The sequence below is a fragment of the Ovis canadensis genome, chromosome 13 (genome assembly GCF_042477335.2).
Source record: "Ovis canadensis isolate MfBH-ARS-UI-01 breed Bighorn chromosome 13, ARS-UI_OviCan_v2, whole genome shotgun sequence".
NCBI lineage: Eukaryota > Metazoa > Chordata > Mammalia > Artiodactyla > Bovidae > Ovis > Ovis canadensis.
This window is the reverse complement of record NC_091257.1, coordinates 42837430-42856881: the sequence shown is the minus strand read 5'-3', so window position 1 is coordinate 42856881 and position 19452 is coordinate 42837430. Positions and strand designations below refer to the sequence as shown.

The following is a 19452-nucleotide window of genomic DNA, read 5'->3' as shown; positions in this document are numbered from 1 at the left end:
TTTCAGTTCAAAAGCAGGTAGTCTTACTTGAAAGACTCCTTAAATTTTCATCCATAGTTTTCTTTATAGGTTTCAATCTTAAGCCAGTCTGAAACTTGACTAGGTAGCAACTCAAGTTTCCAAACTATTGTGTATAATTAATTAATTTGAGATTGAAAATCTGGGACTAATGCCCAAGATGAATATTCCTGTACTTGTTTACTTTAACCTGATGACTATATGTCACTTTTTACATGTCTTCCTATAACTGGCAGCCAACAATGCCTTACATAAAAGAGCCAATATCAGAAATATTGCCTGTGTGATTAATTTGTATGATCTCAAAATTGTTTTATGTATTTTTCTTTTTTTTTGTATTTTTCTTTAGATTATACAGGGGAGTCATATACTCAGAGAGACTTAGGGGGAAAATGTTTTTTCTTTTTCGGCCACACTTTGCGTCATATGGGATCTTAGTTCCCCAACCAGGGATCGACCCCAAGCCCCTGCAGTGGAAACACAGACTCTCAACTACTGGACCACCTGGAAAGTCCCTGGGGAAATCTGTTAATTTACCAGGTGTTATGGGATCCCTCAACCAAACTAGATCTTGACCTCACCTACTTCTAATCAAAGGGGAACCACAGTTGAAATGCAACCGTGAAGAGAAATAAGATGGTCAGTCTACAGGCTTGGGGCCAGGAACATTTTTAAGCATCGTCATGACTACATGCAGTTTTTGCCTCCCAAACTTCACTGGGTATAAGATACAATACCATTGGATAGGAAAATTCAACATTTGATACATTACTGTGCTAAGTGGCTGAGGTACTGAAAATAGGCAGGCCATCCATGGGAATCCAAATTTATAGTGGGCATTCAGACTCCCGACTCTTAAAAAGATGACTCCAAGAGCTGTAAATCCTGTCCCATACTTTGAATGTCATCATTTAAAAATCATATTACTTCAGTAATCAATAGAATCTGTAAATCAGTGTATTAGCTGTCTGTCCTCGCTAGAATATCAGACAGTAATTCTGTCAAAGGAAGTCTAGCTTTTAAAATGATATTCATTTGGAATAGTGGTGGTTTCTATCACAGCCATCATCAGTAAGCAGAGGGATCTCACTTAGACTAGACAGTAAACAAAAAGAAGAGATTCAAGCATACAGAGTTTTAACCTGTTTTTAAATGTAAGTACAAAGCTGTGGATCACTACCAGGGCCACTGTGATTATATTTATAAAATGGAGGCGATAAAAAGGTTTCATTGTAAAACATTGAGATTAATCAACCATCAAATTCTTCGTGCCTTAGGAAGTAAGGCTCCCCACCCCTTTTCTTTCTTTGTAAGGAATTGGTTTGTAGTTTTGTGACACCTTAGTGCTCACTAAGGTGACAACCAGCTAAGAAATCTGCTTGAAAGAAAAGACTTGAGGAGCAGGGAGGGCCAGAGACCAGTCACCTTGGCCTCTACTGCTGCCCCTGGCTGTTGCCTCCACTAATAAAACTGAGTCCTTTGTAAAGGAGGCATAACTGGGCGAGTTCGTGTTCCTTGATCTGGAGGGAAGTCTTCAAAATAACAACAAACGTCTGGCAATAGAAAGTAGAGCACAAAGTATTGACAGTTTGTGCATCGGGATAGCATCTCAGAAATCAGAACACGGCTCTGATCCCATAGGGAGTCTCAGCTCCACAGAAACCTCCAGATGCTTTAGTTTTAGGAGGCGGAGTAGATGCCCCAAACAGCAACTGCATCTCTCCAAAATCCTAAAACCTCCAAGGTCCTAATAAAATGCTATCCTGCCCCCTCTATCCACATCCCTTCTCCCCTCACCAGCCAACTCTGCCCAATGGTCCTTACCCCTCTTGCAGCACTGGTCATTCTCCACTCTGTATGATCGGGGTTTATGTATGTTTCACCTAGTGAGCCCGACCTTAAACTCCTTCCACATGGAGGATGCCAAGTAAATACTGATTGAATCAGGGCCGTGTTCTCTTGGTAGCTTGCTCCCCCAGCCAGCTCCAGCCCTGCTAGGAGAAAGCTGGTGGGCTGGACTGGGGCACAGCCGACTTCCACAGCCACTTCCTTTATGTGGGGATAAAAGACCTTGAAATCAATACTAGTCATTTTGAATGAATTCTTCCATAGTGTTTTGTTCATCCTGAGAAAAATCTATCAGGCGCTAGCCGGGTGTGTGGCACTCTGAATGCGAAAGACAGCACACATTCTGATGAGAAACAAACTCCCAACTAAACAAATGCATCATGGAAAGTGCCAGAAATGTAGTTCATAGAAAACACTGCGCCTGTGAAGAGAGGAGTGGCCAGTCCTGCCTGGTGGGCTAGTCTAGGTCAGTCTCTCAAACCAGGTTCAAGTCCTACACGATGAATCCAAGGGGAGGTACTAGGAGTCTCAGGTCAGGTGGCTGCTCCAAACCCCTGCTTGGTGCTTATCAGAGCCCAGCAGACATACATGAATGAGAGACCATGGTTCATCTTTCCCTTTTCTCTCTCGTGAATTTAAGAGCTTCTGTACCACCCCCCTAAAGCCCCGGATCTTCAAATAGCTGTGAGTTGCTATTTCTATAAAGTAGACAGGGACTCTTTAAATGGTTTTCAAATGATACAGGAGCATTCAGCCAAAATCTGGTCAGTTCATTTAGCATAAAAGGTCTAAATTAGGCAACCATAGGATGTGCAAAATAAAATTGTGACTATGGATACAACTTTATCTTAGATTTGGATGTAGAATTCCTTCAATCCTAACGTTTCTACATTGAGTCATTCAACAGATGTGCCTTGAGTTGCCTGAGTGTACAGCTTCTGTCCCAGGAATTGGGGGCCCAGACCCCGGCTCCCATCAGTCTCCTCTGCAGACCATCACCAGCATCGAGGGGCAAAAAGTCAGGGACCCACCCGGCAACACTGTTTTTAGAGTGATATTCACTGCGCATTCAGAGACCAAAAGCCAAGTGGGAGAGCAAAGCAAAGAAGGGAGATGATTTTCTGGACAATCCAGTTGAGAATTCCACTTTGGAGGAGGAGCAGGGCCCTAGATGGTCCCCACACAGTCTGAGTCATTTAAGCCTTTCCCCAAGCCTAGGTGGCAACCAGTGGTAAAGAATCTGCCTGCCAATGCAGGAGGTGTAGGAGACTGGAGTTTGATCCCTGGGTCGGAAAGATCCCCTGGAGTGGGAAATGGGAACCCACTCTAGTATTCTTGCCTAGGAAATTCCATGGATAGGTACAGTCCGTGGGGTCACAAAGGGTTGGACACGACTCAGTGACTGACCATGCGCCCTGAACCTCCTCTCTGACCACAGGGCATAGTGCACACAGCTATGCATTTTGAGAAGCAACAGGACAAACAATAATTCCTATACTCCAGGAGAAAAACAAGACCCAGATCCTCACATATCTCATATGATTTAGAAAATCTAAAACGGCATCAGGTTAGCCACGTTTGCAATAAGAGATCTAAGAATTAGCTTTTATGGTATATCTTAAGTGAGATTTCCTGCTGACTTTTTTCAAAGGAAAGTTTACCAACTGCATTTCTTCATCCTAAAGTTACTATTTTAGAGTCATCATGTTCTAATCAGTAGTAAATGACTTAGTAGTTTATGTAATGACTAATTAACTTTTATCCATTTAACAAGAATTTATTTAGTGCCTACTGTGTTCCAGGCCCTGGAGACATAAAGCCTGAGTTCTAGGCATCAGGAAGGGCCACAATTTAATCAATAATTATAATATAATAAATACAGTCAGATAAATATGAACATCCTTGATAGTCCAGTGGCTAAGACTCCACACTCTCAATGCAGGGGGCCCAGGTTCGATCACTGGTGAGGGAACTAGATCCCACATGCCACATCTAAAAAAATGATTGTGAATACTGCAGTGAAGATTGAAGATCCTGAGTGCCACAGCTAAGACCTGGTGCAGCCAAATAAATGAATAAATAAATAAATTTTTTCCCCCCAAGCCTCCTTGGGAAAGAAGGAGCTAAGAAAAGCTTTGAAAAGGAAATGGTATGAGCGGGTTGAAAGATGAAAGGATGGGTTGTAAACATCCATGGCATATACACAGAGAATGTATTATCAGTGTCTGAGCTTATATGGTAGAGTTCAGGTTGAAAGGCCCCTTATCAGTCCTCTGACCCAGTATCCCCAGCCAGGAAATCCCTAGCAAGGAAACACTGGTACTAGTACACTGGTCTCCCAATGGTGCTCTGGAATAGAGCTTCAGATTTCCCTCCCCAAAGAAGGGGTCAGGGCACCTTCAGGATTTTGGTTTATTTTATACATTAGTTGACATAAGTTTTCCTTGAGGCGGGGGGAATAACAGTTCCACAGCTAAAAACCACTGGCCTGGTACAAAGAGCATGAGGCCTTTGGGGTAGCCCCATGTCCATAGGCAAATGAGATCAAGTTATTTAATGCAGGAGAAAGTGATCTGTAAACTGTAATGCAATTGAATACCTCTAAATTATTTAAGTTATTTTTGTTATGATCTCTTTAGGCCTGAGTTCCTTCCTTTACAAAATGAAGACGTTTCACCCAGAAGTCTCAAGTCCCCTGGGTTAGCTCTAGACTTAAATGCTTTGGAAATTATCCAGCTTTCTCTTAACTCTTTCTGAGGACGAGAATGCTTTTTCAGTATACTCCTTTGCACTGTTTTTGACAAGACTTAATACTGGGATTAGAGCATCTTGTTGGTGAATTACAGCTAGTCCCTGGGTTTGTAAATCGCAAACACTGGCATACAAAGCTGAGGCTGTGTGGTTTTCACGATATATGGCCATTGCAAGCGCTGGTGATGTTTTTTTGTTGCACATATGCCCAACATTGGTAACTTCAAATCTTGCTTTTAATGACATTTTTATGTTCTTTTGGTAGCCAGAAGTGCAACTTGCTGAAGGCTTCGATGTGTTTATGCCTAAATCTCAGCTGGACTCTATATTGTCAAACTACACTCGCTCAGGAAGCCTTCTGTTTAGAAAACTGGTGTGTGCGTTTTTTGATGACAAGACTTTGGCTAACTCCTTACCCAATGGGAAGAGGAAAAGAGGACTCAATGACAACCGGAAAGGACTAGACCAAAATATTGTGGGTGCAATAAAAGGTTGGTCTGCCTCATTTCATTTTAACGGGGTCTTTGTTAAGCTTTGCCTTCATTCCGTAAAGATGCAGCTGAAACTGTAGTCAGTGAACTAGAGATGAACTTAACTTGCCGTTGGACATCTGCCCACCGGCATGGCTTTGGGGTATGAGATCCTTAACCCTCCGCCCCAAATACCACTAGAACTTGTTGTTTCGAGGTGATGTTAACCTGTGAAAATCAGAATTTAAAAGCCAGTCTGATCTGCTGCAGAACCAAAATGAAGTTGTTCCTTAATTAACTTTGAAAATGAAAGTACGTTTTCCTCTCAGTCATTTCACACTAAGAACTTCTTCAACACAGAATTTCTACTTAGATTTTTAGTTGTCAGAAGGAATACAGCTGTGATGCTCTTTTGAAAGAAGGTAAAACAGTTCTCTCCAAAGTTGAGAAGTTGCTTTACCAGGTCACTGCTTCTAAAGACACCCTAAGTGGAAGTGAACCCACTGTGAAGCCAGACCCTACTCTGCTCCCTGGGGTTTTGTGACGTGAGTGGGGCCAGTTACATGTAGACAAGACCCTTCCCATTCACACCTGTGAAGCTGTGTCTGAATCTCACTGCATTAGTATAGCCAGGTGCATGCATATGTGGATCTTCATTTAATTCCAGTTCCACATCCTGGATGTATTTTTTAATTTAATTTTTCCTATTCCTTAATTTTAACATGTCTTTATTTAGGATTCTGATAAATGTAATTTGAGGTAATGGAAGTATTTCAGTGTGACTTTCAGGAAGAATGTCAGTGAGTTGGCAAATGTAAAACACAGCCACCATGAACGTGAAATTTGGGGTCAAGCCTTAGTCCCTCTAGCATCACTGACTGGAATGTGCCTTCCTGGCCGTGGACTGGGACTGGCACCCAGAAAGCACCCCCAGCCCTCTATCTCTTGGTCCCTGCAAAATGAGTCAATGAACGTAATAGCACTTAGAGTATACTTGGAAACCCACGACTGACTTTTGAAAATAATACAATTTTTAAATGGAGCTAGCAAGTACCAGGCAGCCTTTGTTCATGGCCAGAAGCACATAAGCCTTCATTAGCAGAAAATTTCTTATTCTCCAACAGAGTTTTTTCACTTAAAGTGACAGTTGAGTTGTAGTAAATAAGCTACAGAGATATCACAATCGGTGCCACTTCTAAAAAGAATGATTCAGCCTGAAGCGACACTGAAAACAAGATTACAGAATTTGAAAAATAGTCAGTGATGTAACTAGGGCTTGCTGAAGTGAAAAAGGGTCCCATTTGGATTTAATATGGCTGGGGCTTGTGGAAACATGAAGGTCAAGGCTGATGATGCTTTTCATGCTGAAGCTCTTAAACATGCTGCAATGTAGCCAAGAATTGTTTTAATTTTCTTTTTTTTTCCAGGGCAGTATATTAACAGTATGAAAGTGTTTGGAAATTAGGGAATCATAAAAGACCACGTTTCATTTTCATGACAGTAGAAGAGTTACTCTAATCACAGATGATAATGAAATATATCGTTACATATATCAAACCGATACGGGTTTTCTTCTACCATTTTCCATTTAGACTGGACATGATACCGTAGCCTGAGAAAGTATATTACAATCAGAAGTAAAAAACACGCCTTAATCTTCTTCACATCTCTCCTCTTTAGCTAGAAATAAAAATGGCAATGAGCCCTCTTCAAACCCTAGTTCATCGTAGAGCAGATTATTCAAACCAAAGAACTTTAATTTTCCATACTCTTTTTTTGTTGAATTAAACCTGGCATTAAAAATTGTTTTAGGACAACAGACAAACACAATAACTTTAAGACAGACGGAAATCCACCCATCAGGCACCAACAGCCTAAGTCAACAGATACCACACAGTCACTTGTTTGCTTCCAGTGTTGATTCATAGAAACATTTTTATTTTGATTTCTTTTCCTTCTTACAAAAATAACACATGCTTGTTAAAAAAAAAGAAATCCAAACCATGAAAAGACACAGAAAGCTGAAAGGCTTCCATCATCCCGCTCTTCAGAGTGTCTGTGTGCATTCCTGTAATCTTCGTTCAAACTATGAATGAGGTGTCGGCTTTGTCTCTCTAACGAGAACATTCTGTTCATACTAATCAGCCAGCATTTTTACCTGATTTTTCTGACAATTTCTTACAAGCACCTTGAGGACAAGCTTTGTCATCCTGGTTTTTTTTTTTATCACCTGTTGCACCTCACTGAGAGCTCTACCCCCAGTCGGGTTTCCATAAATATATGCGGGGTGAATGGACCTAAGTCTTTGTTTCTCATGCTGACTTTGCCTTAATCTGTTGACATAGTGGGCCTAGTACTAAGCATCCATCCTCAGGGCTTCTCACACCTAATTTGGAACAGCTGACATCAGTTGTTGTGATAAATTGTTACTTGTTAATAAAGTGCCAATGAAACCAAAAATATGGAAACAAAAATTGAATGTAAATTTGAATACACTTCTCTTAATGCCCTAATTTTCTTCTTTTCATATCATACTTTGACTCACTAAAAATTTATTGACGTACATACTACAATATAAAGTGATTTTTGGAAGTAGTTATTAACTGAAGTTCTTTTTTTGTTTTGTCTTGTTTTGTTTATCACTGTGCTGTGTGACTTGCAGCGTCTTAGTTCCCTGACCAGGGATTAAACCCTGATCCCCAGCACTGTAAGCATAGCCCTAAGCACTGGACCACCAAGGGATTCCCACAGTTCTTTAAAAAAAAAGAGAGAGAGAGAGAAAATAACAAAATAACATGCATACATGAAAGAGACCCAAGAAATCTAAGCAACTCTTAATTTAAGGTCTTACAGAATAATTATACCCAGTTTTTCTTGCTATTATTAGAGCAAAAACGAAATTTATTTCCCCAACCAAGTCTTTTGAATCTCAGTAATCTGGCAAAGTAATAAAATGGTTTCTTTCTTTATAATTATGACAAGACTACTCATGTACCCCCTGCTGTCTACTACATACTTTGAAAAGATTTTGCAAATATTAAGTGTTCTGTCTTCCTACCTCTGTCCTTTATGGGACAGTTCACCAATACTATATTAATTTGCAAAGTTTTACAACTTAGGGATATACAAAGACCAGTCAATTTTATAAAACCTTCAAAGTGAAAACAATAGTGGGGCTGGATTTTGTTTCGAAGTGATAAGGTTGGTTAAGAATGGGAACAAAGATGAAGGAAAACCTGTAAAATGCTTATAGATAGGAACAGAAATGTGCTGAAAAAACAGAGTTTATTGTACGATTGTTAACATAGCTCTTTGTAGTGATAATTAATATTTCCCATAGTATATAGTACCTGGAAAATAAAATATAAACCTCTTTATAGAGATCATGCTTTCAACGTAGTCTCATCTGTCTTATGGTAGCTAACACTTATTGGTAATTCATTAAAAATTCATTTATAGGTTATGACCCGAGGTGTTGATGATGGAAGGATCCTTAATTAGAAACATCCACCTGAGCACTTTGAATTTAACTCTGGGAAGAAGCAACTTAGGATCTTATTAAGTGGAGTCTTGGGTTTTGATGCTGAGGAGAGTTTAAATTAAATCCTAGATTTAATTTGGAAATGATCTTACAGCCAGGATGCAGCATTGAGTTCAGGACCTAGGCAGGCCTTCCTCCCTCATGCTTTACCTGCCAGAGACCACCTAGTTCTCAATGTCTTATGCCAGGAGACCATGCAGGGTGACCTAGTGAGAGTTTTGTTAGATATTGACATAATCGTTCCTGTCTGAAGCCTCTTCAGAAAGTATTGTTGCAGTAAAGCTGTTTTTAGAGCCTGGGTTATGGTTTTTAATTCAGCTTCAGAGTAATTAGTTGAGAGAGTTTTATTATTGAGTTGGCCCAAAAGTTCATTAGGGTTTTCTATGGTCTTAAGTAAAAACCTGAACGAACTTTTGGGCCAACCCAGTACTATCCAACAAACAAGATTCTTGAATCCTCTTGCATTCAACGCAAATTATGTCTGCTTGTCAATTGCAAGAACCACTCTACTGCCGTTTGCTCACTCCATGCAGTACACGACGCAGCACAGACTTTGATGCTGCCCTTGGGGCCATCTAGGCTGCTGACCTGCTGGGGTGGTCCACAGGGATCAGCGCATCCCCAGGAGGGTGCTCTCCTTGGGTGGTGCTGTTTCTGACACTTCATGAGACCCACCCTTTCATAGGCTCTGCTGAACAGACAACCAAAACCTCTCCTTTTATTCCAGAAACTCAAGAGACATCCGAGGTCTATATTTGTCATTTTACTTTTTTGAACTTTTTTGGCTGTGCCTCTTGGCAAGTGGGATCTTAGTTCCCTGACCAGGGATCGAACCTGCAACCCCTGCAGTGGAAGCGCAGAGTCTTAACCACCGGACTGCCAGGGAAGTCCCTGCCATTTTAGAACTCCTTTATTCTCCACCTTTTTATCATCACTCATTTCCTTGGATTTATTCCCCAAAAGTGAATAGCTGTTTTCTATCTGGTCTCTAATAGGCTTTTAATATGTTTGGGGGTGGAATCCACATCTGGTTTCTTATTCATTTCTTTTTTAAAAAAATATTTATTTATTTATTTATTTATGGCCGTGCCGGGTCTTTGTTGCTGCAAGGACTTTCCCAGTTGCTGCTAGCGGGGGATGCTCTTCGTTGCAATGCACGGGCTTCTCCCTAAGACGGCTTCTCTTGCTGCAGGACACTGGGTCCAGAGCGCATGGGCTCAGTAGTTGCAGCTCTTGGGCTGCAGAGCACAGGCTCGGTTGTGGTGCACAGGCTTAGTTGCTCCACGGCATGTGGGATCTTCCTGGAACAGGATCAGACCTGTGTCTCCTGCATTAGCAGGCAGATTCCTCACCCCTGAGCCACCAGGGAAGCCCTTACTTATTTCTTGATAGTAATTTCTTTGTGTTCTGAGAGCTCTCTTTAAGAACAAGGCTGAAACATCAGATTGCATTCAGATACGCCTGTGATGCTGATAATTTTCGTTCCATTTATGGGAAAGGAAGCTGAGGCTGTGAGAAGTTAAGTAAACTTAAAGGAAACAGCTAGTAAGTGGGAAAACCAAGATTGAACCCCAGGCCTCTCCCCAAAGCCATTACTTCGTTTCTTCTATGAAGACTATTGAAAAGAAAGGAAGGTATCTCAACTTTAAATTTTTATCTTAAATGTTAGCATTTTGGATTCTTTATAAATTCCACTGGGAAGGTGGCCATGCTAATGATTTGAAATGACTGGTCAGTTGTGTGGTATTCAGAACAAATTTCTAGATAAGCTTAGCTCTCCTTCAGTTTATTTCCTAGTTTCAAGGGCAGGTCTTTCTTTGAAGACAGTGAGAATCAGTCCCATTGACAGCAGGGAGGGAAATAGAAGCATGATCCTTTCCCTAGGGAAAGAGACACTTTCAGAACATAGAACCACAGAGAAGGAGCATGCAAGTCCCCCTGCATGAGCGACTCCAGCACTGTATGTAAATTCAGTTCTAGGTGAAGTGTTTGCCCACTGGAGCCAATCAGTGAATGCTTTCATTCAAGAATCCTTTTAGTTTCCATGTTACAACATTGGAAGTCACAGTGCAACTGGCATGCTCTTTCTCTGTGGTTCTTGTGGTTCTATATACTGGAAGTGTCCATGTTAATGTTTGGCAGAAACCAACATAATTCTGTAAAGGATAAACATAATTTATCCTTCAATTAAAAAGTAAATTACTTTAAAAAAGAATCCTTTTAGAAGATGACTCACCATTGTGGACAGGGAAGCCTGGCATGCTGCAGTCCATGGGGTTGCAAAGAGTCAGACATGACTGAGTGACTGAACTGAACTGAACCATTTGTGAATTTATCTGTTCATCAGTTTACGTATCAGAGCAGCTTAGAACAGGACAGGATTGCATACTATATGACGACAAACTCTAAGAGATTGTTTAATGACATCACATTCATAACTTGTCTGTGACTACTACCTAGTTGCTGTTATTGGCATTCTTCCTCTTTTTATGGAGGCCCAGCAACACGTGGGTGATGTTGAACCTTGATCATTCTGCACCTGGAACCCTCTATGTTCAACCTCTGCCATAGCTGGTCTCATATTTCAAGGTGCATCAGAATTACCGCAGGTATTGGTTAAAAATTCAGATTTCTGGGTCCCCTCCTGGAGATTGATTCAGTAGGTATAGGGTAGTCCAGGAATCGGGATTTTGAACAAGCAGCTGCTGATGACTGATGGCGGCTGTTTCCAGACCACCCCCTTGGCAGGGCTTCCCTGATGACTCGGACGGAAAAGCGTCTGCTTGCAATGTAGGAGACCCGGGTTCCATCCCTGGGTTGGAAAGATCCCTTGAAGAAGAAAATGGCAACCCATTCCAGTATTCTTGCCTGGAAAATCCAGTGGATGGAGGAGCCTGGCGGGCTGTGATCCATGGGGTTGCAGAGAGTTGGACACATCTGAGTTACTAACACACACACACTTGGCAGAGCAGCACCATCGCAGCTCAGGTTGTAATGACTGGTTCCAATGAGACACTGTCTGTCTGGGCTGCCTGGCCCTCCTGCACATGTCCATCCCCCTCTTGCTAAGAGTGCTTCTTTTCTGAAGGCTGCCCTGCGTCTCTCCTGGAGCAAATGACAAGATAACCTATGTCCACAGACTGTCTTGGGCTTAGCCTGATTTTTTCCTGTTGTCTGACACAAGGGTACTGGTTTCAGACACACCCTCAGTGGCTCCCCAGGACTCGCGGGATGAACTGCCTCGTTTCCCAAAATGGAAAAAGGGCATAGCCAGACTCAGCTGGAGACTAGTGTGTGGATCAATAAACACATGTGTAGATGCTGGGAGGCTCTACTGTCACTGCACAGAAAGTCATCTCTGTTCTTGGCAAGCATTTGCCCAGACTCCTCACTGGCATATCTGGAGCACTTTGCCACCAACTTCCACACCAAACAGTGTCACACAGAAGACGTGGTCTTGGCCGCTTTTCTGATTCCAGTTAAGTCACAAGAACACCCAAACATTTGCAGTGTTTTCATTGACCTCACAAACTTAGAAATCATCAGCAGGCAAGACATTTCTGGTAACAACACTCAGGCTTATTACCGACCCATTGAGAGCTGGGAAAAGGTGCCCTGACCTTCAGGGTGTGCAGTCCCGCAGAGCCACAGAGCTGTAAACGGTGAGCTAAACCTAGCACCATCTCCAAGACAGGACAGGATGAACGTCAGGTGCCCGTTACTGATGGAGTGATTGCAAATCCCGGTTCAGAGAAAGGCCCACGGAACAGGTGACGTTGGAACTCAACCTTGAAGGATGAGCAGTGTCCTAGATGCAAAGAGAATGGAAAAGGTTAACTTACCGAGTAAGATTAATGAAGCTTCAACACAGTAAGACATTGGAGCCTTTCGCCTCCAGAACAGTTTAAAGTCTGTTCTAAGCATAGGGCCTTGAGTCCTCGCCAAGCTGTTTACCTTCGAGTGTTTAACTTCATGAATATAAACGCCAATTGCCATGGACATAAACATAGTTTACGCTCAGGGGTTTTCCACCTGGGCTGTGCTTTTTATTTTTTTTTAAGTATTAAGTCTTCATTGAATTTGCTACCATATTGCTTCTGTTTTTTATGTTTTGGTTTTTTGGCCTGGAGGCATGTAGAATCTTAGCTCCCCAGCTAAGTGGGAGGGATCAAACCTGCACCCCCTGCATTCAGTCTTAACCACTGAACTGCCCGGGAAGTCCCTGGGGCTGTGCTTCTTAAAGGTGCTTCTTAAAGCTGCCTCAGCCCCATCCCGGACTTAATGAACCAGAAAACTTGGGATTGGGGCCATAGGGAGTAGCCAGATTGTCCCTCATTTGTCACTGGTCATCTGTAAGCTCAGAAAAGGAACCTCCTCCCCTTCCTCAAAGTGACAAGTCAATCTGCATAAGGAGCAAAGGGACACATGGAGACTGTTGAGAAGGATGTTGTCTTTTGTTGATGTTGTCTCCACCCCATTTCATCACAGATGGGAGCCTGCCCTAGATTAACTCACAGGGACTCAGTTCTAAGTCCTGGGTACTGAATTCTCACCCAGCCAGCCTTTCAACACCACAGCCAGGGCTGAAGTAAACAGCCTCCTGTTTCTGTCACACAGGCAGGGCCACCACAACATCACTGTGCGTTTTGTGACGTTACAGGCACCCTTCCTGGGGTGGACGTTGTCGATTTGTTTATTTCTTATGACACTTTTCCGGCAGATGCTAGTCGCATGTCCTAAGGGAGAGGTACCTTTCTAATCTCTAGCCACGGCACAGTATGATGTGGCCTAGCCACAGTTCTGGACAGAAGAAGCAGTATTTTCTGCTTAGCCCACCTCACTATTCTTTAAATCCCTGAATTGCGCGGCTAATCTGAAATGCTCATCAGCATCTTCAGGTAATGCCTCGTCTCTGTTTTCCTTCCCATTGCCAGGGAGCAGAATTGGATAATAAGTCCCAAACTAGTCAAATTACATTCCTCGTTACTTTTCTCCTGGACCTATCATTGGTGCTAGTGATCTGGCAATTATTTTAATTCATTTCCATGAACAGTTGCTGACTGTCTCCTACAAGAGACTCAACAGACTTCTGAGACTTGAGAACTGACATTCGCTTGGACAGCTGCCCCACAGATGTCTATGCAGTGATCGTGGGATATTTGCTGTCACTGTGGTACCAGGGACTGGTGGTCAGCTCACAAAAAACCTAGGATACATGTCAGTTTCCATTAAGAAAATGCCTCAAAATCCACAGGCCTTTATTTAAAATTGAACTGAAAGCTGTCATGGATTGTGGGTGCCTGGAAGACATCTCCGTATAACAGCAAGCCTGGCTGCAGCTGTCTTAGAAGAGAGAGAAACTGCCTCTTGGAATTAGTCGGGTTTTCACACCGACTCTCCCTATAGTCAAGTCTGTTACACTGACTGTGTTTCCAGGATCTTCTTTCTTCCTTCTGGCACTTGGTTTGATTGTGATGCTTCTCCATCATCAGCTCCTGGTATTTCTCAGAACCATATCGTCCCCTTAGCAACCCTTTCCTTTTGATCACAGAGCCCATCCAGCAGGCCTTATGTTACGTACAGGAGTCCCCACACCTCTCCATCACCACCCGTCCCACATGGAAGCAGCTTAGCCACCTACAACTAAGTAGGAGAAAATCTTAATTAGAAATGTGAATGGAAGCCAGGTGCTAAGGAGACAGGTGACAGCAGGAACCAAGACATGCAGGCCATCCAACCTAACCACTAGAAGATGTGGGGACCTGTCCTGGCCTCTTCCTAGAGTCAGGGCTGGTCCTTCTTACCCAAGCGTGCATCACTTGAAAGGTGGCTTGGGCCTTCTTACACTAACATTCCCTGGCAGGAATTTGTTTGTTTGTTTTTTTTTTTGGCTGTTCTACTTGGCATGCAGGATCTTAGTTCCCCGACCAGCCATCAAACCCACAATCCCTGCAGTGGAAGCACAGAGTCTTAACCACTGGACCACCAGACACATCATTATTGACAGCAGCATCAGCATTCTGCTTTTCAAGTTTGAAAGCTCAGACATCATGAATGCCATTTTCTTCTTCTCTGCCACTGATCACTGGGTCTGATCACGACCCAGTCCTATCAGTGCTTTCTGGCCTTTCTCTCCCGTTCACTGGTCTCAGCTTCTCTGACACCATCCTAGTCCAGCTGTCTATCACTTTGACCCTGAAGCTCTGCAGAAACACTTTTTAAATATACTTCCTACCCCTCACTTTTTCATCTAGGTTGTACTAACGGTATACTAACAGCCACTTGTAAGATAAGAGCCATGGCATTTTTCCTACCTCCTCTTTGCCTGGTAAATCAAGTGCAATCTCTGGCCTTTCCCCAGACTCCCCGGAGCTTGACCACATTTCCCCCAGGCTCCTACGTGGTGAACCAGCCCAGCACTGACACTGTTCCTTAAGCATCACTTGCTTGTCTTGGACTTTGAGTCTCTCTGTGTTCCCCAGGCTACAGTGCTCTTCTCTCTTTGTAGACAAATCCTGCCCATTCTTGGTCCAGCCCAGGTCTCATTACCTTGATGGTGAGACTATCCTGGTGCCTGAGCCTCCATCGATTTTTCCTTTCTCTAAACTCTTACAGCACACGTTACCTTTATCCAGCTTCGCAGTACATCCTCACCCTTAGCTTTGCTACTCATAGTTTAGGTGGAGGATGGCTCTATCATTTATTGCCCAAACTGGAACCCTTTGAGAGTGAAAATGGTGCTGTTAATTGCTTCACTGGGAAAACAGGCATTTTGAACTCTCCAGTGAAAATCAGGATCTTTGGTCATCCTACTTGTGCTTGGGCATCTTATCTTTCCAAGACTGTGAACGCCTAGAGGGCAAATCTTACATGGGGGATATTTGCTTTGCGTGCTCCTTGGTATGTGAAATGCAGTTAATGATCAATAAATGCAGGAAGGAAGGAAAGATGGATGGAGGGAATTAGGCAGTCAATTCATCCTCACTGAAAAAGCTGGTGTCTTAAAAATCAAAACAACTCTACCCCACAGGACAGGAAACCAGGGTAAGCACACAACTTCTCCATGACCAGTTGGAAGAGAGCCACTGAAATTAGAGAAGGCAGAATTATAAGTTTGAAGATAGAAGAAACAACAGTAACAGACAAATCAGGTGGTATAGAGCAGTTGAGGATGGTATAAATCTTGTCAGTCAAAACCATCAAAGCAATCCTGACTGTAAAGCCTAATTTGTATTCTGTGAAGGCTCTGAAAGCATGAATTATCATTATATATCAAAGAGCAGCCACCACAGTATGCAATATAGGAAGTGTAGTTTTTCCCACTTTCATTCACACCAGAAAGTAATCATCTCCAAAAGGTAAAGTGTAATAATTTCCTCATGGGATTTTGATTTTAAATAAACTCCCAAATTGAATTCCAAAGCAAGCTAACTATGCCATTTCCGGTCTTTACCATCTCAAGGCTTCTTGATAATGTCGGCATAGTTATCCATCCCTAGCATCCATCATCACAGCACCTCAGTGGCTCAAAAAAGAAAGTACTGAAAGATTGAGAACTTCCTCTTGTCAGTCTCAACATAACTCCCAAATTTCCTTAAGCCGACCTCAATTAGAAGGGAGTTGTTCACCGTTAAGAAAGAAGAGGAAATAGAACCCCAGCTCCGAGGCATCAGCCCTGTCCTAATGCCCAGCATCTTCACTGCCATGCTCCCTAACAACATCAGCCATGGGCGGATGGAGGCAGGGATGGGGTGAGTGTGTTGCTCTGCTGGCCTGATCCCCATGGGTGAGACCTCAGCACCCCTACTGCTTGCACAGCTTGTCATTCTTGTACTTCCCATCTCAGCCATCTCTGAATTTAGGTGGTGGTGAGGGACAGAGTGGTCCCTGAGCTTCCCAAATATGTTATCACTCATTCTGGTCCTATGACTATTAACTGGCTAGCAGGTGTGCTCAGGACCTCATGGAATGACTTCAAAAGTTCACAAGCCGAGAATCCTAGCTTTAAAAACCAAGAGGAAAGAAAACTCAGCACTTTCCCCTCATTTGTTTCTATAAAGAACAGATACTTAGCCACTCAACGGATGCGTGATTTACGCCGCTGCCCAACTATTTGAGCTGATGATTCCTGAGCTTTTAAATTTAGTTTTACCCGAGGCTCTCAGTTCCTGATCTATGAAGTAAAGGAGTCACATTATTTCCAGGATGCCTTCCAAGCAGAATTTCATCTATGATCTTGAAAATTTTCTCTTTGCCAAAAAAGGGGGTACATAGTGAAACACCATTAGGTCAAAGTTTGTTATTAACCAGACCTTAGTATTTAGCAGGTATAATTCATCCCCTTGAAACACACCCAGCACAGGAAGTGAACGTTTCCACGTGCTGCACCACAAGCCAGAGGAAAGTGTTACACTTCTCACTAGTTGTGTTACAGATGAGCCCTACTGAGGGGTTCCTCCTGTGTGTGTGTGCGTGCTCACGCTCAGTCATGTCCAACTGTTAGGACCCCAAGGACTGTAGCCCACCAGGCTCCTCTGTCCATGGGTTGAGTGGGTTACCATTTCCTCCTCCAGGGGATCTTCCTGACCCAGGGATGGAAACCACGTCTCTGGCATCTCCTGTATTTCACAAGGGCTCCTTGAGGGCTTCCTTAGATAAACGTAAATTAAAATAAAATTTGTTTAATATAAGACACCACTGATGCACTTCCTCTTAGACACACACCACTGTAGCCAAAACCAAATTTAAAAAAAGAGACAAGGGATCTAGTTCTTTTCCTCTTGACTCTTCTCTGGCCTCTGATACTTTGAGAATTGCTGTGATTTCCCCAAGACTGTTCAACCTCCAAGTCCCACCAGTTTGGGGACAATGAAAGGGGCATCGTGGATGTAGACTTACTCCCGACTGCCACGTAAGGTCTTGAGATGCTACCCTCTCCTGGGGGGGGCGGGGGGGGGGAGTGTCACTTGGCTAATTTTTCACCTGCTTCTAGTTCAGAAATTCTGTGGTTCAATGCTGCTAAGTTGCTTCAGCCATGTCCAACTCTGCCACCCCATGGACTGTGGCCCATCAGGCCCCTTTGGCCATGGCATTCTCCAGGCAAGAATACTGGAGTGAGTTGTCATTTCCTCCTCCAGGGGATCTTCCTGACCCAGGGATCAAACCCATGTCTCTCGGCAGGTGGGTTCTTTACCACTCACGCCACCTTCAGTAAATTTGTCCAAATTCTCATAATTAAATGGCTATCCAAAGTCTTCTTCATTACAACAACCACCTAGAAGTTCATGCCCTGTGGAAGGCTCAGCACCAAGGACAAAGTATTCCATGGTCGTTGAGGTCAGCTATGACTCTGCTGGGCCAGCTGACTGCCCTGCAGGCTCCTCCGTATGCAGTTCAGTATGATATTCTGATCTCATGTGTAAACACATTATTGTTTGCATGACTGCTTTACCTTAACTTTCTTTCTAATCTGAAGACTTCATATTTAGGTGTATTTGTTGATACACTTAAGCTCAGTCTTGTTAAATCAAACCCAAAATGAACTCCAGGACTCAGTGTCTTTCAAGATTGATGACTATTTACTGAAGAATTCTTCCTTCAGTTTTTTTGAGTTGAGTCGCAGACCTGAGAAAAAGAGTTTCTCTGATGCATTCTTCCACCAACCACGCACTTACGCTGCCTGTCATGTGCCAGCCACAAACAAGAGAGCTGCGATCTCTGTGCTTGTTGAGTTGATAGTCCAGACGATCACTAGATGGTATGATTTAAAAACCACTGGTTAACCAACTCAGGGAGGCCCTTCCTGAGAAGGTCACACTTCAGCTGAGACCTGCAGGATGATGGATTCTCACCTTCACCTGTTATTTCTAGCAGGCAAATCACCCAGACTTCTCTTGGGTCTCTTTTATTTATATTTTGGCCTTGCTGCATAGCGTGCAGGATCTTAGTTCCCCGACCAGGGCTCAAACTCATGTCCCCTGTGGTGGAAGCTCAAAGTCTTAATCACTGAACCACCAGAGAAGTCCCTGCTGGCTCTCTTTTACAGAAAGCTGCTGATGCTCATTCCAAGAAAAAGTGTGTGTAAGGCATGATCTTGAGACCCATCAGCACTGGTAGATCCACGACCTCATCCTAGGAGACGTTGTCTGATATGTTCATAGACTGATCTACAAACAGCATTTGTCCGAATTAGCAGTAAGTAGTCTTGAGGTCAAAAGTGGAAATAATACATTGCTCTTCATCTTGAGTGTGTTGGAGATATTTTCCAAGATTCGTTTTCTCTCCGTCTTACCACCGAGATCAAAAACAGATGTTAGACTTACTTCATACCCCAGCCTTGCTCCTTAATTTTTTAAGAATCACAGTGTTCCTCCACCAGACTCTCTTGCTCTTTCTCCCTCCTGTTCCAGAGTATCATGAAGTTGGTGTGAATCTTCCCTGTTCTACGTGTTTTTCCATCTTTACTGCTCATGTATCCATTCATCACATTTACTATTTTGCAAATCTGTGAGTGTACATACATGGCCTCATGTGGTACTTTTTTTGCAAGTTTGTGTCCTTTTTTCTCAAGTTGATCCATATCAGTCCATTATAAATCTAGTTTATTCCTTTTAACTGCTCACCCCTGTATAAATAAAGCACTTTCTTTCCCGTCTTCTGTTAAGAGACAGTTATGTTGGTCCTCCTTGCTCTTATTCTCTGTGGAAGGCGATGTGCAGCAGGCAGTGGAACCAAGTCTCAGGGTAGAAGTGTTGTCATCACCACGAAGATTTGTCCAACAGCTCTGTAATGCCAACAGTATCGTTTAGACATCCTCCAGCAATG

The 19452-nt window shown here is 43.0% G+C and overlaps 1 protein-coding gene across 5 annotated transcripts in view; it reads left to right on the top strand.

Annotated features, from left to right (window-relative positions):
- Positions 1–19452, top strand: part of BEND7 (BEN domain containing 7) — an 85741-nt gene that overhangs the window by 43848 nt on the left and 22441 nt on the right. For all 5 annotated transcript variants that reach the window (XM_069547502.1, XM_069547503.1, XM_069547507.1 and 2 more), the window contains one exon: positions 4883–5108. In XM_069547502.1, the coding sequence (XP_069403603.1) occupies positions 4883–5108 (226 nt within the window). The remainder of the gene's footprint in view (positions 1–4882; positions 5109–19452) is intronic.